Genomic DNA, 24,723 nt, shown 5'->3' with positions numbered 1-24,723 from the left:
GTGCCCTGCCCCTGCGCCTCTCCCATCACAGGTGAAACCAAATGAAACCATTTCTCAGAGACAAAGTGTCTCTGGGTATGGAGCCTCTGTTCCCCAAGGTGCAGGCCTGGAAAGGGGCCAGGGCATCCCTCCTGTTCCCACTAACCGGGATTACCACTGGACAGAAGTGCAGTTGACTGGTTATGTTAGGTACTGAATTAAGTTGTATAATTCTTGCTTTTAGAATGGGGAAAATCAGAAGCAGTTTGTTCTGTGAGTATGGGCAGAGAAAGTTGCCCCCCTCAGGTCTGTGGTCCTCAACAGGAACAGGAGGACCCCACCCTCGTTTGCCTGTTGCTCTACAAAGTCATCCCACACTTATCTCCCAAACCCATTTGCCAAGTCCAACTTTGTGTCTCTGGGTAAAACACACTAATGAAACAGAATTCTTTTTTTTTGTTTGTTTTTGTTCTATTTTGGTGACAAGAGAGATCCTTGATGGAAACTGGATCTGTAAGAAAAAAATAAGGATAGAGCTGTTAGCTTGGACAACATTCCATGACCTTGGAATTTTGGTGGCTTTCCAGTTTTACAACTTCATGGGTGAGGAGGGTTCAGCCGTTGAGGTCTTCTTGGGGAAAAATGAATTATATAGGATTCAAATTTCTTCCATTCTCTTGTCCAGTCTCCTTTTCATCCAAACAGCCACTTGGAGCCTGGTGTTCCCTTTCAGGCTGTGATGTGCTTATGCAAAAGGCATGGCTCACACTTGGCTCAGTCAACATTAGCATCTTCTATTCTCTCCCCACCCCCAGGGCCCCTAGCAGCTGCGGTGGAGCCTCCCTCCCCCAAAACTGGGCCATGGCAGTGAATTTTACTGTGCTCGGTGCCCGAAAGGAGAGGGGAAACAGCCCCTTCCTTTCGGTGCCTCCTCATTTCCAGTGGGATGCTAAGAGAGAGGCTTACCAAGCTTTAAGAAAGAAGGTTCTAGAAACACCTTTTACCAAAGAGGGGCTTTTGCCACTGCCATTAGATGGTTCTTTAGGCTCTGGACTGAGGAGGACACTAAACTATTTCCCTTCTACCAGGTCTAATTGCTGAGCCTTTGGAACTCAGGATGTCCCAGTGCACCTCCCCCAGGCACCCGCTGACTTTCACAAACCCTCATGGGGCTTTCCAGGGTTCAAGCACTTGTCCAAGCCAAAAGGTCTGACCATTGGAGTTCATCTGTCACTCTGCTACCATATCACCTTCTAAAAGCACTCCTGCCTCTTGTCAGTGCTGCTGGCAGGGTTCCCACCTAGTTTGCTCTACTACTTTGTGCAGTAAAGGGAAGCAACCTCAGCCCCAGAGTTGGGGTAGAATATAGGGGGAGCTCTGGATTGGTCTAATGCATTCAGGGTAATTTAACTCCCCTCTGCCATTAATTTGTTGAAGAAGACACGAGACCCAATTCAGGCGTATGTCACCCCAATTAGAGGGCAGGTATACCAGGGGCAGGGGCTTCTGGGAAAAACTTAACTCAAGAAGAGACATAAGGAGGAGGTGACCTTTTCCCTGACTTCCGAGGGTCAGGTATGAGGATGGAATTCTGGGACCTCTTCCAGATATCTGCCCGTGAGGAGAAACGAGCCCCTCCTTTGCTGAGGGGTGTCAGAGCTGAAAGCCAGATTAGTCCCCAGGTCCCTGCTGACCCTGTTGAGTTAACCATCCATGTGCTGCTTCTCAAGTGTTCCCTGAGATAATCTCCCTGTTGCCATTTTGAATTAGGTTTTCTTGAAATTTGTAGCACCAAAAAATCTAAGCCACATTCCACTTATCAAATCAAGTCTTAAAATGCCTCGTGGCATTTGGAAACCTACCAATTTGCACTTTCAGTTTTACAGCTGAATTAAGGGGAGAGAAGTCCAAGGGGAGCACTTTCCTGTTTACCAAGCACCTTATCCATTAGAGGTAGGTATTTTTCATCCTGCCCACAAGTGAAGGTATTCTTCTCACGGGGCAGTGGAAACTTTTTGATCAGGAAGATCAGCATTGAGGGCAATGGTCGAAAATGCAGGATGTGTAGGAAGTAGGAAGGGTGAGTCCAGGAAGCACCTGGGTCAGCCCATCTATCCCAGGAGGGGAAGAGGCTGTGAACCTGGGTGTGGGTGCAGGGCCCCCCTCATCTGTTCACTTTACAGATGAGGGTGGGTCCCGGCCACAGGATAGGGAAGCACATGTCTGTCCGCACTCTGTGAGGCACAGAACAACAAACAGAAATGTAGTAGCAGGGTCCTCACAATCAGGTCTCAGCCCTGCTCACCAGCGCCTTCTGCTGAGATTGTCTCTTTGCTGCATTTTCCTACCTGTGGATACCACTTGCTGACCTGAAACCTACCTGCTCTTCCCTATCTCTGAGAACTTACTGCGTGGGACCCTGCATGCTTGCCTAGACCCAGAGCAAGCCCACAGCAGGTGTCTTCTTCACTGGCACCTTCCTTCACTATCAGACTTCTAAATGGCATCTTCCTGGCCTCAGTTCCTGGCTTCCGGCTCTATTTAGGTCTTCTCCCTGAGTCATCTTAGCCACTGCCTGTGGCTATAAATCTTAGCTCTTATGAATCACTCCCACGCTTGGAGCTAAGACCTGGCTTTTCCAGTGACTTCCATATGTCCATCTGCTTCCGTGACATGTCCCTTTGGTAGTCCAACGCCTCAATAGTAACAACAGAATAGAACAGAACTCTCGATTTCCATTCTCTCCTGCGCCTTTTGCCTCTGGCAATGGCACCCCAAGGAGTCATCCTTGAAGCTTCCCTTTCACTCATCGCTTCATCCAACCTATTAGCAAGACTTGCTGGTTCTGGCTCCGTAATGTCCCTGGTCACTTCCCCTCTGCAGCCATCCCCTTGATCCAAGCGCCATCTTTGCTTGTCCAGCCCAGTGCAGATGATTCCCACCTCGTCCTCCTCCCCCTTCCCCGTCCTCTATCCAACAGGCACTGTGATTGTTTTGAAATCTTTGAAATGAAAACCAACAGCTTGAGAGACATCTAGAACACGAAATCTTCAAGGCTGTACCTGACCTTGGTCTCCCCTGTGATAGCATCCTGACCACCAGAGCTCCAGCCATATTGGCCTCTTCTCTGTCCTGAAACATGTTAAATTCCTTCCTGCCTAACTGTTGGAGCTGCTCTTCTGTCTGCAAGCACCCTCTTCCCCCAGATTTGTACTGTCTGTCTCCTTCTGCCCTATATGTCTCAGCTCAGAGAGGCCTTCACAGACCAGCCTGTTGCAAGCAACATCCCCGCCTGCTCACCCGCCCTTCTCTGCTCTTTATCAGATCTACTTTATATCTTTATTTCCTTGATAACACTTGCTGCCAAATCAAGTGATCTTGTTTATTCATTAAACGGGTCAATTGTCTGTCTGTGGCCACTGGAATGCGGGCTCCCTGGGTGGGGGGATGGATCTTTTGTCTGTCTTGGTTTACTCCTATAGCACAGTGGGAGGGACCCAAGAAATATTAATGAATGAATGCATTATTTAACCAATGAACATGCTCTCTTGTCATTTGGACTCTGCCGTCTAGCTTGGGTGTCAGATAAGCATTTGTCTCCATGGGAATTACTATCCCCTGCCCCCTTTGCCAGGGAGCCTTGGCCAGTCTAGATCCACAGACTTTACCGGACTTCCAAGCCTGAAGCCCTTGCCTTGGCCTGTGGGTGGGTGTGGCCAACCATTTCCCGCTGTGGTCGTCGTGTCTCACAGTCCCCAGTATGGTGCCGGGCACATGGTCAGTACTGACATGCGACAGCTGTGCTGACCCACTTGCCTATTTACAGAGGTTCCTGCAGGGAACCCCAGGGTGTTGGGGTGGGAGACACTAAGTTTGACTAGTGTCCAGGAATTGTCACTGCAACTTTTAGGCTTTTAGAAAGTCCTCTCCTGACCCCTGCTGGTGGCACCATAATTAGACCTCAGACTCTTAGTGTCCACTGAATGATGGGATAGGACACTGGAGTGCAGGCTCTGGCAGAAGCAAGTCTGGAAGAAGCCAGGTCTTGCTGATGAGGTCAGTTAAAGCACATTTCAAGGGCCCCAAAGCCAATGAGCACACCATCCCAGTGCTGGAAACAAAGTTTGACCAAAGCAGTGGGTCACGTGGGGGAAAGGCCACCTCATCAGAATTGCGAGGCATGGGCTACGGGTCCTGGGAAGGAGCCTGTCTCAGGTGGCAGGAGCCTGTCTCTCCCTCAAGGGACACCGGAGTGGTCAGGGGACAGCTATGGCTGGAGAAAAGAAGTCCATCCCTGGGAGGACCAGCCTGTCAGGTGTGAGTTCTGTTGTTGGACTAGTTTTATCTGGCCTGGAGAAGGCAGGTCCCCAGGCTTGCCTCCAGGCAAGGGGCCCACCCTAAGAAGACATAAGGAGTCACCCTTCAGAGCAGAAGAAAGAGGTGAGCGGTGCCAAGTTCAGGCACAGCATGCATTGGTCAGTTTGTTAAGTGAGGTCAGCAATATAGAAACCCCACAGGCCACTTGAACCCTCACCTCCAACACACTCACAGCCTCAGTCTCTGGGGAATCTTGTTGGCTTTGCCACAGATTCACTCTCAGTGGCAGGGACGTGACCTACTCCTCCAGGGCCTGGACGGGGTTCCACTCTACTCCCCTCCTCCCGTTTTCCCCTTCCCCATCCCCTTTACTCACCCTCCTTGCTGTCTATAAACATCTCCCTCCTCCCCTCCCTGAGCCCCTCCATGCAGGGCCCCCGACACCACATTAAGTCACCAGGCTCTCTGCCACTCATCTTTCAACCCTCGTTAAAGCAAAGACAGCGTCCCGGCGTACAGCTGCTGGTCTTAGGGTCCAGCGCGTGTCCTTGGAACACACAGGACACCGCCTTGAAAGCTGAGCCTTTCTTGGGCACCCTCCTCTGCTAGAAGTCCATGACATTTGGGATTCATATCTCCTGTGAGTCTTTTTATGGCAAGCAATAGGGTTTTCCATTTATGGCCACACTTAAATTTGCCTTGAAAATAAATGCATGTAAGTTCAAAAGAAAGCTAATTTTAAAAAGAGTAAGGCTATTGCAGGTGTCAAAGTCGGCCGAGTTTGGGGAACACTGAGTTAGGAGGTGGTGTTGATGACGCAGATGGGGCAGCGGCTGTGTGGAGGGCCTCAGCTGGGCGGGGCCCTCTGCTGAGTGTTTGACATGCGTGTTTTTCACCTACTCCCTCAATAACCCAATGAGAGGGGTACTGTTATTACCCCCATTTAACAAGAAGAAGATAGCAGGAGTTAAGGAAAACTTGCTCCAGGCCCTAGAGATCCTGGATGTGGGAGGGGAATCCAATCTCAGGCTTGCCTGCCGCCAGTGGCAGAACCCAAGGGGACACCGTGGCCCCTGTTGTAAGGAGCCTTTAGGACACAACGCTTTCGCTCAGGGCCATTCTTCAAACTGCTCATCACCACCTGTGACCCGGCCTGGCGAGTCTGAACATCCCCTCATTAAATCCTCAAAACCACTGCCCCTGGAGGTAGTTATTATTCCTCCTTCTTTAGCAAGGACATGCCTCTTAGAGAAGTTAAGTGAGGCATCTCCGAAGACCCAGTTACCGGGCCCCGTCTCCGAAGCCTGCACCTTTTTGACCACTCCCACGATGGTCATAGTCACGAGACTGGCCAGCTGGCCAGCCCTGTCCTCTGAGCACCCTATCTCTGACTCCAACTCCAGAGGTCCCATGACCTTCCCGGTTTATAGACCAGGAAACTGAGGCCCTCAGCTACATCTGCTATTTCATGAAGCTTAAGGTGCTTTTATTCTTCCATTAAAGTCCCTTGATCAGGCAGCAGAGCCCCCGAGTGGCTGGTGAGCTTCCTTTTTGGGTTGGGCTTCTGAAATGCTTTGAGCATCTGTTCCCACCACATGCCCTATTGTGGCCATTCCTCGTCCATTCCTATGGCTGGTGGAGTCTGGAGATGGGTTGAACAGCTGCCATTACCATTACCCCCCATTATTAGGCATTCACTGCCAGTGGATTTGACAATGGCAACAACCATGGGTGCTCTTGGTGCCCACCTAGATCCTCTTTCTGGGCAGGTGCATCCATTCCCCAGCTCCTGCTAACTGTGAATGTTGGCTGCTAATTACTCAGAGCTGCCTCCTTCCCCAGGAACTTTCTCTCAAGAGGGCAAATGAGATCTGCTTTTCCCCAAAGACATACACTCCCTATCCACACTCCTACTGCCAATTACTCAATGATGGAGGAGCACAGAAGGCCAAGCTTCTTGCTCCAAGGTGAGACCAGCTCTGTGGTTAATTCACACGCCAGAGCTCCCCTGGGATCAGGCTGAGGCTGGACTCCAGCCGAGACCTCCTCCTTGTCCTACTACTTCCTCTGTCCTCTCTCACCTCCTTCACTCCTATTTTCCCTCATAAATCCTATGCACCAAATCCCTGTCTCAGGCTCTGCCCCTGGGAGCCTGGCCCAAGACAGGGGAGGACCGGAGATACCATGTAAGGCATGCTCTCTGCCCTCAAGGACTGTGCAATGTAGTTGGAGAAATAGGCCACATAGGTAACAAGAAATCACCCACAGTACAGGGTAGAAAAGGCTGGAGAAAACAGTGTTAAAAAGATGGGGAGATCACTGGAACTGTGGGGGGGAAGAGCTTATGGAAGAAATGGGACCAGGTCATAAAAGATAAGTAGCACTTCAGAAGGGAAAGTTCTCTTGGCAGAGAGAAAGTTCCAAGGGAAGTCCCAAAGAGAGATGGGAACCTCTGTCCAACCTCTGTCCAACCTCTCCGGCTTCTTCCTGCCTGGGATCTGTGACTAGGGAACTCCCACCCCCCAGTGAATGTTGGGGGAACTCTGATTTGACAATCCCAATAATGGGTCTAGCATTTTCCAAGAGTATCAGGGCTGCTTGAGAGAGCCATGTCAGATGACCCTGAGGTCAGGAAGTCACTCAGTTCTTAAGCTTTCCCTGAGAGGCTGGAGGCTTGGTCCACCCATAAATTATTCCTCCTTTATTCCCAGAAGGGACAGACACTCCCTCAGCCCTGCACTGCAGGCACGGTGACCCAGTGGGCTTGAGTGTTACCTGTGCAAGAGGACGGAGGCACAAAGGGGGTACACATACCTGCCGGACCGAGGGCCTGGGGGGTTGCTCACAAGGATTCAGTGGTGTAATAGGCAGCTCCTAGGGCCCCCAGAACCACAGCAGCAGTCCCGAGAGCTTGGAGCACGCGAATTACGATGAGTGGAGTGTTTCCTTGTAGGTTTTCTGTAGAGCAAAGCAGAAAGCCCACAGGTTGGGAGAATCTGGACTCTAGTGCCTGTCCACAGACAGGGGAGGCAGAAACTGTAGGATCCCCTCAGCAGTTCAGAAATGCCCATCTCCCCACTACTGATGCTCCTCCCAAGGGAAAACAGCTCTGTCCACCTCTGTCCGGTGACTCCCTGCCACAGGACCCCCACCTCCGAGGATGGGCAAGCCTGGGATGCCAGCTCCTGGGGACACTCAGGAAGCTGGATATGAAGGCAGGGAAGGCTGTGGTGTGCAGGCCAGAGCTAAACATCTCACACCCAGTGTCTTCCTCCAGCCTCACAACAACCCCGTGAAGTAGGTTCTATCATGGGGCTCCATTTTGGAGAAGAATCATCTCAGGAAGCCCCATGAGATGCCCACCACAGAGGCAAGGAAGATGGACCATCGTGCCAGTGACTGTGAGGAAGGATTTCCCAAAAGGCAATATCCATTTGGACAACAATCCTGCTGAAGTAGGGAATCTTATTTGATGTGAATGTGTATTTAAAACCAAGATCCAACATTCGGTTCCACTGAGAAATGTAAAGAATATGGAAGCTGATGGTGTGATTTGAGTGGAGTTGAGACTAGAGGTCTCACCCGGGCCAGGCAGCATCTCTGCCCCTCCCTCTCCTTCCCCTAATGGGGAACGGCCTTGCTTTCACCTTTCCCTCCACCTTTTCACAGTAAGCCAGGGAAAGATCCCAAGACCCTTCTAGACTCAGCGCAGATAGATACCATTGACACTATAAAGTCTCTGTGGACCCAACTTTGGAGGGAGCTCCCCTTTTTTCTGAAGCTCTTTGAACTTCTAAGAAGCAGGGCTCACTTCTGGGCTCCCATCTTAGTTTTCTGAATGGACACGTCTCACCTTGCCACATAGACTGCACGATTTTTAAAGGGTCAAGTTCCTTGTTCTGGTTTTCCTCACAGTACCTAGTCTTCTATGCCCAGGAGGGGTTCCCACTTGTTGGTTTTAAAGCGACATGAAATCCATGGCATGGCTCGACAGATGGACAGATGGACAGAAATACTAAGTGTGTGAGAGAAAAATCAGTAGAGGTGAGCGGCGGGCAGGTTGTTCCTTGATGGGACTTACTGGACTGTAGAGTATTTTTAGCTCTACACATGTTCTCTCAACACACTGGGCTACCTGTTTGCCTTTCTCATGTCCGAGAGGTGATGATTTTCAGGGATGGACAGGAGAGTGGATTTGGTGGGGGAGGGAGCAGGAAGAGAGTGAGGCATTGGTTCTGCTCCTGGAGTCTGAGATCCCCAAGCAGGAAGTCTATTCATGGACATTGGTGAGACCTTTGAATATAGGTATAGCTACTCTGGGGCCCAGTGCTGGGGACAGAGGGAGGGACATAGCTTTGCGCTACTGGGAAAGTGGACTGACATCTTTAGTTCCGTTTTCTGTACAGGGGTCTTCCCAAGAGTGGAAGCAGCAGCCACCAGGTGGCTTTCTCCTGATGGCTTCATGGGAGAGGAAAGGAATGGCAGGTACCTCGGAAGATGCTGTGGGAGCCTGGGGGCGTGTCCCCTGTGGAGACTGTCAGAAATGGCGTGAAACGTGAAACCCTCTGAATGGGGTGGAGGTCTTGCTCTTACCAACCGGCAATGTGAGTTCCAATCAGTATTTATCACTGAATTCTGAGGGAAATTCATAAGCAGGTCAAAACCCTGAAGCTCTCAGGTATGGTGTGGGCCACAGAAGGAGGCCGGTAGCCCAACAGAGCACTGAATCACAGTGCTCTGAGTGAGAGAGACTTTTCTAAGGGCTGTGAGGGAGTGTGCTCTGAGGAAGAAGGGGGACTATGAAGAACCACGAGCCTCCTAAAGAAGTCATTTCCGGTAAGGAAGAAAACTGGCCCCTCTTTGTGCAGGTGGGGGATCCCTGGGCGTGGGTCTGGTCAGAAAGGACAGGGTGCCAAACCCCAGGAAGTGGCCACCCTGGAGAGGCTTCCCTTCCGCTTGGGATTCTCAAGAAGGAGTTACAACATGGCAGCTAATAGGGTCCAGGACAGAGCCAGGCCCTGGGACCCGAGTGCCCCGAGGGTCCAGCCCCCCATACGCTTCAGAACCTGTAGAAAGTGAGGAGGCTTGGGGATCCTCTCCCTGGCATGGTGGGCCAGACCCGAGGAAGGAGGACATCAAAGATGCGGCTGTGACACAGGCCCAGACGACGCCAGCAAGCGGAGCTGCCGGGGCAAGTGGAACAGGAACAGAAGGCCCGCGGGCCCGCACGAGTCACAGCCCCTGGATGGACAGAGGAGGAGAGAGATGAGGGACCCCTGCTTCTAGGAGGCATGGGAGAGCTAGGGAGACAAGGGAGGGAAGACTAGCAGCGGAACCTGGTTGTTTTAGAACCTGGAGCTCCCCAGGCCATTTTGAAATAATGGCGCTATTATTTTTTTATTCTCAGTTTATAAACAGGGAAACCGAGGCTCAAAGAATAGATGGGATGTGGCCTTGTAACACAGAGATTGGAAGAAGTGGGTTTCAGCTCAGGGTTTCTAACTCGTCTGGTGCCCCATCCATGGAATTCGGAGAAAACGACAGCGGTAGGAGAGTGACTCCGAGATTCCACTGGAACATGGTCCATTCTTCTGCAGTTTATTGACTGATCGAGAAGACAGTGGCTGCTCCAATTTACAGTCCTTGAAACACTTTCCCAAACTTCTCTCCCATTTGTCCTCTGCTGAGGATGCCAGGAGTCCTCAGATATGGCGCCGTCTGCTGTTAACACAGGAGGACTTCCGGCAGACAGTTTCCTCCTCCTCCTGGCTTGGGTCTTGGCTTCTTGACACAGCTACATGTTCTTCCAACATAAGCTCCCCAAAGCCAGTGATCAATGGCGCAGACAACACACACTTCCTCCTTAGACCTGCCTACCACAGTTATTTTCCTGGAATGGAGAAGGAAGGGATTCTAAAAGGCAAGACTTATCTTTTTTCTTTGTTAATTTTTTTAATAGACATTTAATTTCTGTGTCGTAATAGTTATTCTTTAAAGTGTTCAGTGGCTTTTGGTATATTAACAAAGGTGTAAATCCATCATTACTGCCTAATTCCAGAACATTTTCATCTTGCGCTCCAAGGAAACCCCATGGCCATTTGCGGTCGCTGCCTTTTCCCACCTCCTCCCAGTTCCGATCAATGGATTTGACTATTCTGCACATTTCATAAATGGAATCGTGTACAACATGTGGGTTTTGGAGGGCTAGCTTCTTTCACTTGGCCCAGTGTGTCTCAGGCTCATCCATGTTGTAGCATGTGTCAGTGGTGCCAAATAGGATTTCATTGTATGGACATACCACATGCTGTTTATCCGTTTATCAGATTGTTGATATTGAATTTGTCCCACTTCTTGGCTACCATTAATTAATGTCGCTGTGAACATTTATGTGCACGTTTTTGTATGGATGTTCTATTTTTAATTCTCTGGGGTGTGTCCCCAGGAGTGGAATTCCTCGGTCATACAGTAACTTCACATTTGACCGTTTGAGGAACTGCCAGATTGTTTTCAACAGCAGCTGCACCATTCTGTGTTCCCTCCAGCCATGGATGTGGGTTCCATTTAGATTTTAGGGGCACCTGGGTGGCTCAGTTGGTTGAACGTCTGACTTGATTTCGGCTCAAGTCATGATCTCAGGGTTGTGGAATCGGGCCCCATGTTGGGCTTTGTGCTTGACTCGGAATCTGCTTGAGATTCTCCCTCTTCCTCTCCCTCTGGCCTCCCCACCTCAAATAAATAAATAAATAAATAAATAAATAAATAAATAAATAACATCCTTTAAAAAAAAAAAGATTTGGATTCCAGAAAATGGTGCCCTTATGTACAGGCCCTCATCCCTTATCATCCACCCTTTTTCGCACTCTGGCTTGAATAAAATTCCCCTGGCAGAAAAGTGCAGGGTGTCCACTGTAACCATGGGCAGGCCATCCCTGTCACCTGCGTGGCCTTCTTAATAAGCAGAATTCCTCCCCAGGGGTGAGCCACACGCATTCCTCAAAAGATGTGGGGATGGAACATTTTGCTTTCTACAGATATCAGTTCTGAAGGCCATAATCCAGAAATGTTTCCACCAGTGGTTGATGATCACAATATATGCAATATGTAACACTCAAAACCATCTCTACATGTTAAGAATGGGTTGGTTCTTAGCCACCGAAATACCATTGTCTACGCAATCGCTTGGGGCTAGCTCTCTCACTCACACCTCACTTGCAGTTTATATCCACACCATCCCTGAGGAATAAGCTGTGGCCCAGAGAATGTGGCCTATTTGGGGCCATAAAGTCACTGGCACTGGCTCATGGTGAGGCCAAAAAAAGCTCCAGAGAAGGGTGTTCCTCCTCCTGGGGAAACTTGGGACTCTTGGGATCAGAAGGTCAATGCTGCAGTTAAGAGTGAAGATTATAGAGTCAGAATCGACGGAGGTCCCCCTCTTGGTGTTACCAGTGCCTGCTTGAGAGTGTGTTGTTTGATTTCTTTGAGCCTCAGTTTCCCCATCTATGAAAGGGAGACTGTGATGATAATACCTCCTTTATAGGACAGTTAAATGGGAAGATTCACACTGACAGCTGAGCTGAATGCTAGGTACATGGTAAATGCTTGTGGGTAATTGTTAGTTCGTTACTACCATTATTATTATTATTAGAAGTAGTAATATTAACCAGCCTGTCTCCCCAACTCCACTTAATTCCCCCTACGCAATCCAATGCTCAGTCAGATTCTAGCTATCCAAGAAGACGGAGGGCCACTTTTCCTAGACAGCCATTCCATTTTCAGACAGAACTAATTGTTGTAAATGTCTTCGTGTTGAGCAGAAATCTGCCTGTCTCTAGTATCTTCCATGGGTAAGGCTGCCAGATTTAGCAGATAAAAATACAGAATGCCCAGGCAATACCTGGGACTAGAAAATTACTTGTTTATCTGAAATTCAAATTTAACTGGGCGTCCTGTATTTTATCTGGCAACCCTGAGTCAGACCTCTGAGGCCAACAAAGAACAAGTCTACTCACATCTTTTACTTGACAGACAGATTTCCTCCAATTCCTTCAACCAAATCTCATACATCACATGGTTCTTGCTTTCCCAACCCCTCAAACCCCATTATCTTCTTTGGACTAGATTGCTAGGCATCTTTCACAGCACACAAGAGTATGAATGACCACCTCCCTTGTCCTAAACCATATATTTCTATTAACACATCTTTGGTTTTTATTTTTGAGCAGCCACACGGCACTTCTGACTCCTAATAGATAGTATCACCACCGAGCCAAGCACAATGTTGATCGATGTGTATGTGTGGCTGCCTTCACTGAGACCCAGGGTGGTGAGGACTGGCAAAATCCAGGAATCCTGAAATCCTAGGTAACAACAAAACCCCAAACCCTCACATTTCACCAGCACTTTCCAGAATACACGTCAACCATGCACCATTACCCGAAATGAACCCGCCTCCCGGGGACCCTAGGACTCCACCAGCAGGAAAGCTAGATGTTCTTGAGTTAGAAGCCTGCCCACCTGTTTTCCTGGATCGAGAGGATACTTTCGTGTTAGTGTCCTGAGGTAACAGGCCCCGGGTGGAGGAGTTGGTTTCAGGAGCTGGGAGAGCCTGGGGTGCAGACTGTCGGGGGTTGCTTACGGAGCCGGGCTTGGGGGTAGATCTGGGGCTGGCCTGCTGCGGGGTGGAGGCGGGGCTGGGCTGCTGTGGGGTGGAGGCGGGACTGGGCTGCTGAGGGGTGGAGGCGGGGCTGGGCGGCTGGGGGGTCGAGGCGGGGCTGGGCTGCTGAGGGGTGGAGGCCGGGCTGGGCTCCTGCGGGCTGGATCTGGGGCTGGGCTGTTGCGGAGTAGATGCGGGGCTGGGCTGCTGCGGGGTGGACTCGGAGCTGGTGCGCTGGGAGGTGGAACCATGGCGTCTGGATTCCTGCTTCTTCCTTTTGCCCTTCCTCATGGTGGGTTCTCTTCACCTAAACGTGGACCTACATGGAGCTGCCTAATCTTCCGGCTCCCTCCTGGAGGGGCCGTTTGCCCCTGCCCTGGGGGAAGGCTCTGGCCTCGGGAGGGACCTAAGCCCCGCAGAGAACAGTCACCTCCACCCCTCCTGTGAGGTCACAAACCCAGGGTGGTTCCTATGGCAGGGCTCTGGGGACAGTCTTCTCTGCCTACGCCAGCCTGCTGTCTTCCCTCCTCCCCAGCAACCGGGATAGGCAGAAGGCCCTCAGGGACCTGGGTGAGCCTGGCTACGGGAACGGGTACATCCTGGACCCCCCAAGATGTTGCGACCAGAGCGCCTCCTTCAGGCACCTCTCCGCTGGTGCTCTCCTGGTCCCTAAGCGCTCTCTGTTTGCTTTTAGACCCCCCTGACTCTGAAGCTCAGCTCTGCCATTGGTTTCCACAACCCAAAACAAACTACTTCACCATGCATCCTGTGAGTTTTAGGTAATTCTACTGAAGATTTGGGGGTCCACGGGAGGTCCGCAGGCTTCTCCCATCTCAGCTGTTTCCTCCCCATTCAGAAGATCTTAAAGTAGCTTCACCCTTCTTCCAAAACCTGCCCTCCCCACTGTAGGAAGGGGCTGGGGATCCGCAACTTGGATAGGAACCTCGCTTTTGCAAAAGAATTTCCCCTATAAGACATCACAGTTTGGAAAACTACACTTTCTTTGAACTCAGTCGCGGCAATGATGGACTACCTCTCAAACCCCAAACCCGTCGGGTCAATTAGGAGACTATGAATATTACTTCAAGGTAAAAATATGGTTTTCCTTTCAGGATGGAAGCGGAGAAGGCGTTTTTAAAAGACAAGCCTAAGCTTCATGCTGTGACCGCAACACAGAATGTGCTCACCTTAGAATACTCTACCTCTGCCATAAATGCATCAAAAGGTGGGTGAGTATTCAGCAGCAAACCTCATGCTCTTGGGGGTGGGGGTGTGTGATGCCCTTGGCCAAGGATAGGGTTTAGGGCAGACATTGCTAGAAGGCACCTCCATGCAAGGCCAGACCCGATGTGAAATGTGAAATGACAGAAAGTATTTTGGGATTCTAGATCCTGAAAAGACCGTAATGATTCTCTTTTTCGCAGAAGAGAAACTGAGGGAAACTTAGGGAAATTAAATCACCTTCCAAGATCACACAGCTAGTTGGAAGCATTGACAGGGAGAAGTTCCTATTTCATTTCACGATTCCAGAAGGCAATAGGGAATCAGATCATTATACAGGCCTTAAAAGCCAATGGGCTAGAAAGATCCCTTGAGTGAAAAGACTGAATTCTTTTAAAAAAAAGGCACCAAGGATTAGAAGGGGAAGATCCCTCAGATCAATAAAGTCAGATTGGATTTGGTTGACCATCAGCACAAAGAAGTTTAAGGAGCAGCTGAGTCTACAAGAAGGTGGTAATTCTCTAAAGTCAAGAGCAATGGATCCCTCTGCGGGACTCAATTTAGAATCAGAGAGACTGGAAAACCGGGGTCAGGGACCCTGTCCGGATTTAGCAGACAGGTCGGGAACTCCAAAGGCATTTATCTCTGCAAAATTAGATTTCCAGACACCAGTGGGCTTTTGCCTGGGGCTTCAACCTGATTTAAATCAGGGGTTCTCAACCTCAGCTCTATTGACATTTGAGGCCAGATAAATCTTTGCGGTTTGAGCCGGATGATTCTCCTGTGAATTGTAGGAAGTTTACCAGCAGCCCTGGCATCTGCCATGATATGCTGGTAGCAACTGCTTCCCCCAACCAAAGATGTCTATAGACAATGCTAAATGCCTCCGTGTGTGTGTGTGTGTGTGTGTGTATGAGAGAGAGAGAGAGAGAGAGAGAAAATTGCTCATGGTGGAGAACTCCTGTTTTAAATGAATTAGATAAAGGGCAAACACGCATGGGTAGTCTTTCCTGGTAGAGTTGAAAGAAGTGTGTCATTTCACACCAAGGAGCCAAATGGCACAGAAAACAGGTCTCTCTTCCTGAGGAGAGCGATGGAGAAAACACAGAGGCTCAGGCTTCGGGAGGAGTGGAGAATTTTTCTACGGCAGTGGAAAAAAATATGGGTGGGTTCTTTCATATGAGGGTGGTCCCAAGAAGCAGGGAGACGGCACTCATGGAGTGAGAGGTTGGCTCAGAGGGATGAGGAAGAATGGCACTGTAATACTTTGCTAGAAGGTCTTCCTTGGCCCCCACTGCCTTCCCGCTGGAGCACAAGTTCCCGGCTGGAAGTCTGACTTCTCTATAACACGGTCACAGACCAGCATCCCAGGTATACTGACCAACTTTCTGCTACCTTTTCTAGCTCTTGCCAGCTGTGAGAGTGGAGGCTTGCTTTCCTCCATCTGTGAAAGCCCTTCCCCTCTCTCAGGCCCCTCCCTCCCTCTCATTACACTTCTCGTCATCAGGTTCCATCCCAAGTGGACCGGTCTCCTCGAGGTCCCCAACTGGAAGAGACCCTTCCCTCCCCGAGTCCCAGATCACATACTGCATAGTGTTAGAGTGATGGGTCTTGTGTTTTCCCTCGAGTTCCCTACTCCCAGGCTGTGAGTACCCTGGAGGGCCCGAGTCCAGAGAAGAAGCTCAACACAAGCTTCTCGAAGGCGAGGGTAGGAGGACAAAGAAAGCAGGAAACCGCCGAAGGCAGGGTGAGCATGGAATGTGGGGGCCAACAGACTGTATTGTATTAAAGGGGCTACTTTCCTAAGACGGGCTGGGGTTTTCTGGCCTTGCCTGAGGATCTTGGAACAGTCCACAGGCAAGGGGCTCTCCTATTTGACCTGGCAGCCACGGGACAATCTCGTGCACTATTTGGCAAAGTGAGAAGATGGAGTCTAGGGGGAGGCGAAGTGAGGATGAGGTTCTGAAGGTGTGAACATCCACACTCGGTGGTTCTGGACCTCTGGCTGCTTCCAGGGCGCTAAGAGCAAGCGTGTCAGCATTTGCCCTGAAGCTCGCATCTTATGGTTGGGTGACACCTCAGACACCAGCTGGCCCTTGGCTCCCACCTGTGAGGAACGGGAGCTAGTCCTCCAAGGGGACAACCTGCTCTGGTCACCAGTAGGAGGGTGGCTGAGCTTTGAGTGACTGGGTATTGGAACTCCCCGTCCCAGGCGCTTCCTTCCCTGCTGCCGCCCGCCTCCGGAGCGGACTTCCCGGAGACAGAGGGCACCCGGTGCTCATTCCAGAGCTCAGTGTCCAAGGCTCTGGACCCTCCGGGGCCATAGGCCTGGATTCCTTGATAGGCACGCACTCAAGAGTGGAGCAGGAATCCCGACCCATCACCTCCTCCCAAGCTTAGCTGTGAGGAGGAGACGTGAAAAGCCCTTAGGACAGTGCCTTCTGCACACCAGGCAGGGTTTTCTTGTCAATTATGCTTCCCTTGGAGGAGAAGTCTCCAGAACCAATCAAGGAGTAAGTGGATGTGGAGAGGCCGGGGTGGGCCTGGGTCCTAGAAACTCCCAAATCTGTACCTTGCAGCAGTGTGATTCAGGGTGCAGGGGGAGAAAGGGGCTGGGTGGTTGGGTGGGAAGAGTTTAACTCTACAGATTCAGTAAATGTGAATACTTTTGACCAGCGATTGCCCCAGAGAGCACACCTGGGCTTAGGAATCTAATGAATCTTCATCCACATGGGGGATGTGTCCACTCCCCTGGACCAGGACCGCACTCCCTCCATCCTTGCAGTTTCCACGCACCCCCTCCCCCGACCCCGCCCGCTGTCGGGACCCTCACCATCCGTCTGGGTCTCCTGATCCACGAGGAGGACGCTGCCCCGCGCCCTGGCATTGTGCCCTGTGCTGGCGGCGGGCTGGACGTCCAGGGCGCAGTCCGAGCGGCTGGGGCGGAACACCGCCGTGTGCACCTCCACTGAGGGGCTGTGCGGCGCGAAGGCGCTGCAGAGCAGGGTCTCCATGCGGCGGCGCGCCTCGGCCTCCTCTTCCGGCTGCGGCTGCACCACGATCCCGACGAGCGCAGCAGGCGGCTGGCGGTGCCGCGCGTGCACCTGCTGCAGGAGCAGCTGCAGCCGCGGCAGGTTGGAGCGGAGCGCCGACGCGCGGCACAGCACCAGGAGCAGCCGGGGGCTGCGCTGGGGCGCGGGGCAGGGCACCCAGCCTCCCGACTGCGGCTCCTCCGCCGCCTCGCGGCAGGAGGTCTCAGACCCAGCCGGAGCCGCCCGGCACTCGCACGGGTCCGTGGCCTTGCACCTGTCGCACCGCCTCTCTTTGGCGCAGCGCCTGGACTTGGCGGCGGGGCAGTCGGCGCCGTCCCACCCGCTGTTACCGGGACGCTTGCGCTGCCGCGTGGCGCAGCTGCTGTGGTAGCTCGCGGCTCGCGTGAACGAGGGCCCGGCGCAGTGATCGTCCGGAGCCTGCTCCAGAACGTCCTGCACGGTCAGGCAGCCCTCATCCCGCTTCCAGAGCTCGCCGAACAGCAGTATCCGGCCGTGGCCCTCGACGGGCTGGGCCCAAGCCTGTTGCTGAGACTCCGCCTTCCTGTCCTTCGGGGCCCTGGAGGGCCCGGCCCCAGGCTCCATGCCCGGTCCCGGCTCTCTTGCCCCTCTGGGCCCCGGGCGTCTGTTGGCCACGGGACAAGCCGCCCTTCCCTGGAGCATGTCACAATACCCCTGCGCCCTACCTCTTCCTGTCCTGACCCAGGGCCTCCGCCCTCTATTTTTTGGAAATCTTCCAACATAGGGAAGTCGCTGCTGCTTGCCGCGGAAATGCCAGCTGTGTTCAGTTTCTCTTGTCATTTTGTGTGTCTTCGGTGTCAACAGGGGAAGTCCTTTTATCTTGGGGATGGACCATTATGCCCAAGCCTCCAAGTAAAACAGATTTTCCTGCACCTCACAGGTACTTAAAAAGCAGTGGGGGAAAAAAAAAAAAAGATAGCAAAAGGCAATGGATCCTGGTGCTCACTGCACCTTGGACACCTGAAAAGCTGTAAGGAACAGAGCCTGGGCTACGTGCTGGATGAACTGGGAGCCAGGGTCCTGGTTCCTGCCCGAACTGGCTGGGGCTGCAGGAGATGGTTCGCAGTCCCCTTCTTCTATGGGTATGTATTTGAAAAATCCAGTCTTTTCCTTCTGTATTTCTCCTTCGCTCTTTACACATTCGCTCTTTACACAGAACTGTACTTAGCCATTTCTGGTCACCAAATATGTGTGTGTTTTCCCCACACTGAGCAATTCTGTGACACCAGCTGGGTGTCCTGCAGTTTAACTCAGTTCTGACACTGTCTTCCTAGGGATAGCATCAGATCCTCAGATCAAGGGTGGTGTCCCGAAAGACTGCCCCCCACTTTCAGATGCCAATTACAAGTCCAGGTTGTTACCCCTGCTTCTGAGCAATTGGCTATAAATCTGAGATTCCCACAGTCCCCTCCTCAGGTTCAACTGATTTGCTATGAATGGCTCACAAAACTCAGGAAAACAGTTTACTTACTGTTGACCAGTTTATTATCAAAAGATATATAGAAGGAGTGCCTGGGTGGCTCAGTAGGTTAAGCGTCTGCCTTCAGCTCAGGTCATGATCCCAGGGTCCTGGAATCGAGTCCCACTCGGGACTCCCTGCTCAGCGAGAATCTGCTTCTCCTTCTCCTTCTGAGCCTCCCCCTGCTTGGGTGTGTGTGCTTGCTCGCTATCTCTCACTCTCAAAGAAATAAAATCTTTGAAAAAAAAAAAAAAAGGATCTAGAGACCCAGATGAATATCCAGAGGGAGGAGACTCACAGGGCAAGGTGTGTGGGACAGGGCGCAGATCTTTCATCCCACTTCTGCGCATTTCCCTGAACTTCCATGTGTTCACCAGCCTGAGAGCTCTTGGAATCCCAATACTATTGGGATTTTATGGAGGCTTTCTCATGTAGGCATGATCAAGTATTAACTCCAGCTCCAATCTTCTTGACCCTCTCTAGAAGATGGGGGATGGGGCTGAAAATCCCCAACTTTTAATCATGGCTTGGTCTTTCTGGTGACCGGCTCCCATGCAGGAGCCCATGCAGAGTCACCTCATTAGAAAAAATCCACTCCCATCACCCAGGAAATTCCACCAGCTTTAGGATCTCCATGTCAGGGACAGGGTTAGTGACCAAATATTAGAACAAAAAATGCTCCTAATGCTCTTATCACTTAAGAAATCAAAGGGTTTCAGGAACTGGAGGCAGAGACCAACAGGTACCTCATAGGGCACCAAAAAGCCAGAAAGATCTTTAGCAAAATCAAAACAAAAAAGCATAAAACTCCTTATCTGCCCTGGGGAGGTGGGACTGAGGTATTCAAGAGAGCCACAGTTATTGGAATTCAAGGGTAGGGAAAAAATTTTCCCTTTGTTAATTGTTAAAAAATGACCTTTATTAGGTTGTTTTAAAATTATTTTTAAAAATATAAAAACTAGGGGCACCTGGGTGGCTCAGTTGGTTAAAGCCTCTGCCTTTGGCTCAGGTCATGATCCCAGGGTCCTAGGATCGAGCCCCGCATTGGGCTCTCTGCTCAGCGGGGAGACTGCTTCCTCCCTCTCTCTCTCTCTGCCTGCCTCTCTGCCTACTTGTGATCTCTGTCTGTCAAATAAATAAATAAAATCTTAAAAAAAAGAGTGTTCCAGATTATTTGTTTTGTATATATATATATAAAAAACTCTGAGCCAGAACCTCTAAGCAGGGATCCTGCTGAAAGCTGCAGGACCCCTTGGGCCAGGGAATTGGGAAGGACGGGGTAAAGGTAGAAGACCCCACAGCTTTGCAGAAGCAGTGTGGACAGTATTGGGGGACTCTTTCCCTATCCTGGTTTTTCAGCCTTGGACCAGAGACTCAGCTCACCTTTCATCTGGATAATGTTGGCAAGAACACTTCCAGCCCCTTCCTCCTCCCTCGGCAAATCCAAAAGTTCAGAGTCAGGGACTCATGGGCGACCTTTCCTTAGGGTGCTGGGTCACTGTGTTATAAATTGATGCTAGTTTCATCTAGGATGAATCAGATCCATCAACCTGGCCACACAGGTGTCTGTTCACCTTTCCACAGGGAGACCTGATTGTGGGAGTCTTTCTTTTTTTTTTTTTTGAAGATTTTATTCATTTGAGGGAGCACAAGTGTGGGAGTTGGCGGGGAGGGTAGTGGGAAAGGGAGAAGCAGACTCTCCACCGAGCAGGGAGCCCCAGGGCTCCATCCTAGGCCCCCGAGATCATGACTTGAGCTAAAAGCAGATGCTTAACCAACTGAGCCACCCAGGTGCCCCTGGATGTGGGAGTCTTAAAATTTGTATCACCGTGGGGAGGAGGCGACCCTGCCTGGGCTTGACCTGAACTTTCTTTCTTTTTTTTTTTTTTTAAGATTTTTTAAAAAAGATTTTATTTCTTTATTTGAAACAGAGAGAGCCAAAAAGCATGAGCAGGGGGAGGGGGAGAAGGAGACTCCCGCTGAGCAGGGAGCCTGACATGGGGCTCGATTCCAGGGTCCCCGGATCATGATCAGAGCTGAAGGCAGATGCCTAACTGACTGAGCCACCCAGGTGCCCTTTGACCTGAACTTTCTAAGCCAGCTTTTATCAAGTTCTGAACTGGGGAGGACCAGTTAGGAAGGACTAGAGGTCCCAGACTCCCAAAACGTAGATTGGAACTGAACTGTAAGGAGGGAAGACTGTTTCCCTCTCTAGCTCTGTCCCCCTTGACTGGGGTGAAAGCAGCCCGAGGCTGCCAGGGGCAGGCCAATGCTGTGTTCCTCACCCTCAGCTCACTGAATCAGACAGTTATCCGAGGACCCTCCTATTTAACTGTCTGACATGGTGGGCTGTCCTTATTCAGAAGGTGAAGACTGAGGTACCACTGACAAAGGGCCCACGTAGGCCACGCCCCTGGGCACAGTGAAGACGCAGCATGGGGACAGGAGCAGGGAGTGGCCCAGCTACCAGCTTCAGCGTGACCTTACAGAGGAGGAGGATGGTGCTGGAGTCCAGGCATCCCTAGCAACCCTTCTGGGTTTTTGTTTTTGTTTTTTTCCCCTGGAGGGAGAGAGACTTATGGCAGAAGTGGCCCTAGAGGCGGGCCCTAGATGTATGAGTGTACCACGTGAATTCTAAGACTCCTTAGCATACACTCGGGGAGGGGGGGAACAGAATACATCACCCCTAAATGTGTCACTTTGGCATGTGGATTATTTTGAGCTGAAGGCAAGCAAGACCCAAAAGACACAGGAAAAGCTTTTTCCCTCTCCTTTAACTGCCTAGAAGAATTTAGATAGGGGGCCTGACCCAGAAAGAGAGCTATTACCAAATAATTTTTTTTTTTTTTTAACCAGAGAGAGTTTTCCGCATGACAGAGCCAACACCCGATTAGCAAATACCTGCTTTTCTCATCTTTCTGGGACTTGTCCTCCTCCCTCTGGAGCCCCAGGTCCCTTGTCCCGTTCCTCAGCTCAGGACGGCATGTGAGCCTCAATTGCCCGACTACCTTTGAGTCTCCTATTTTTATGGGGCTCCCATATGTAAAAAATTAAATTTTTTTTCTCCTGTTACTCTGTTCTATGTCAATTTAATTTTTGGACCAACTAAAGAACCCAGAAGGGAAGAAGGGAACATTTTTCCTCCTCAACAACTTTGGACTCCTTCATGGTTCATCTAAGTTGATGTCACAAAGAGATCCAAGGATATATTGGCTTAGAAATGACATTTTTTTTTTCTATTGAGGTCAGCCATAGATGCTCTGCCCCCTTCACAGGTGGCTTCCTTTCCTGTCTCCAGGGTAGCTGGCCCAGCACTCTTTAGCCCCCAGACAGAGGATGCAAAGATGGGAGGGAGGGAAAGGTCGCGTCCTTTCTAGGGCATGATTTGGAAGTTGGGTGCATCAGTTCCCCTCATGTTCCATTGGCCAGCACTAGCCACGTGACCACCTTGGCTGTGGGAGAACCTGGGACTTGTGGCCTCTGGTCAGGCACCCAGTTAATCCTTCTATTACAAAAAGGAAGAAGGGATAAAAAGATATTGAGGGACATTTAACAGACTCCCCTTTGTGTCTAGTAATAATTGTCCCCATTAATTGAGGTCTTTCCGTGTGCTGGGTATACGCATATGTTATCTTTTTCTGCAATCCAGCAATGGGTAGGCACCACCTCCAAGTTCTAGATGCAGAAACCAAGGGTCAGAAGGGTTAAGTAAGTTGGCCAAATTCAATCAGCTTGTGAGTGGTAGGTCTGGATCTAAACCCACATCTGACTGGCCACAAATGGCTGGGATGCAGGAAGGAACATGACATCCTGAGGCTGAGATGGGGCTAACCCTCCATCATTCTGGCTTCTGGAGGCTAATCCAGATATAGGTCATGGGGTGAGAGGGAGGGAAGGGAAGGTTGGGTGAGGAAGAGGGAGAGGGAATCGCCTGGAACAAGCACCCCCTCCCACCAATTGTTTTAGGCTCTCAAATGGTAAAGCTTCTGGGCACAGAGTTTTAAGGGCACAGTGAGAAAAGGTTGGTTCTAACCTAACCAACCTGTTCTGACCAAATGACTAACCCTTCCTTTCTTCCTTTGAAGGTGGGTAACTTTCTGACTAAAATATTTATAAAATATTTTCATAATAAGGGATATTGAGAAGAAAGATTTACTATTTCAAATATCATAATTCTTATTGCCAACCTTGAAAAGTCAGAAAGGTCCTGCTTGGATACGGGGTTGAACCCAGAGGTTTGCAAACAAGTGTGAGAGGTGTGTGGCAGGACTTGCATTCATTTAAGTCCCTTGCCTTTGCGTCTGGTTGCCATATTGGAGTTCCCCATAAAATTTCATTTAAGGAAAGGATTCTGCAGATAATGCTTGGAAACTTCTGAACTAGACCAAATAGAATAATGTTATGCCTGATTCTTACTTATTTTGAAAAATCATTTAATTATTTTAAATAGGTAATAGAGATATATGGCTAGATTGAACAAAAAAGCCCACATTGTAGCTTCTGTTTGGCTCTCTTGGACTGCTCTCTAGGGGAGCCAGCTGCCACATAGTGAGGACACTCAAACAGCTCTGTGGAGGGGTCCACATGCGAGGAAGTGAGAGGCCTCCTGCCAACAACCACAGAGGCAGCCATCTTGGAAGCTTTCAGCTCTAAGCAACCTTTCAGATGACCCGACCCTTGACTGATACCTTGTGAAAGACCAACCCTGGGCTACTCAGCTAAGCTGCTCACTAATTCCTGACCCTCAGAAGGAGGTGAGATAATAATATTGTTTTATGCCACTAAGTTTTGGGGTAATTTGTTATTCAGCAATAGATGACTCATGCAATGTCATCCCTGAGCCCCACTCTAACCATCATAGGAATTCCACTTTATAGAGAAACAGAGATGCCAACAGACACATGAAAAAATACTCAACATCACCAGGCATCAGAGAAATACAAATTAAAACCACAATGAGATACTACCTCACAGTGGTCAGAATGGCTAAACTTAAGTCAGGACACAACAAATATTGGCAAGGATGAGGAGAAAGGGGAACCCTCTTGCACTGTTGGTGGGAATGCAAGCTGGTGCAGACCTTCTGGAAAACAGTATGGATGTTCCTCAAAAAATTAAAAATAGAGCTACCCTATGACCCAGCAATTGCTCTACTAGGTACTTATCTAAAGGATACAAATGTAGTGATTTGAAGGGGCACGTGCACCGCAATGTTTATAGCAGCAATGTCCACAATAGCTAAACTATGGAAAGAGCCCAGATGTCCATCAACAGATGAATGGATAAAGAAGATGTGAGATATATCTATATCTACCTATCTATATATTTTATATATAAATAAATATTATGCAGCCATCAAAAAACCCCAAAATCTTGTCATTTGCGATGACATGGATGCAACTAGAGGGTATTATGCTAAGTGAAATAAGTCAATCAGAGAATGGCAATTATTATCTCACTCATATGTGGAATTTAAGAAAGAAAACAGGAGTATAGGGGAAGGGAGGGAACAATAAGACAAAACAGAGAGGGAGAAAAACCATAAGAAACTCTTAACCACAGGAGACAAACTGAGGGCTGTTGAAGGGAAGGGCGGTGGGAGGATGGGGTAACTGGGTGATGGGCATTGAGGAAGGCACGGGATGTAATCAGCACTGGGTGTTACATGCGTCTGATGAATCACTGAATCCACCTCTAAAACCAATAATACAGTATATGTCAATGAACTGAATCAAAAGAAAAAAGAAAGAAAGAAAAGAAAAGACACAGAATCTTAGAAGTTATGTAATTACTCTAGGTCACGATGGGTCACGATGGGCAGCATAATGATCCCCCTAAGATGCTGTCCACATCCTAATTCCTGTAACCAGTGACTTTGTTAGGTTACCTGGCAAAAGTGAATTAAAGTTTCAGATGGAATCATGGTTTCCAGTCCCTCACTTTAAAATAGATTATTTTGGATTATCCAGAGAGGCACAATATAATTAAAAAGTCCTAAAAGGGAGGCAGGAGGGATGAGTCAG

At 50.1% G+C, this 24,723-nt stretch overlaps 1 protein-coding gene across 1 annotated transcript; it reads right to left on the bottom strand.

Moving 5' to 3' along the window:
- Positions 1-442: 442 nt before the first annotated feature.
- Positions 443-17,853, bottom strand: LOC116867743. The gene is made up of 3 exons (XM_032857471.1): positions 17,004-17,853; positions 7,111-7,254; positions 443-490 (listed from the first exon to the last, which is right to left on the bottom strand). Exons 1-2 carry the CDS (start codon positions 17,803-17,805, stop codon positions 7,139-7,141), a joined length of 918 nt encoding a protein of 305 aa, XP_032713362.1. The 5' UTR covers positions 17,806-17,853; the 3' UTR covers positions 443-490; positions 7,111-7,138.
- Between the last annotated feature and the right edge of the window lie 6,870 nt (positions 17,854-24,723).

Source organism: Lontra canadensis, unplaced genomic scaffold, assembly GCF_010015895.1.
Source record: "Lontra canadensis isolate GAN:19392208 unplaced genomic scaffold, GSC_riverotter_1.0 scaffold13, whole genome shotgun sequence".
In the NCBI taxonomy this organism is placed as follows: domain Eukaryota; kingdom Metazoa; phylum Chordata; class Mammalia; order Carnivora; family Mustelidae; genus Lontra; species Lontra canadensis.
Note: the sequence above shows the minus strand (reverse complement) of the source record. Positions and strands in the feature narration are given on the sequence as shown.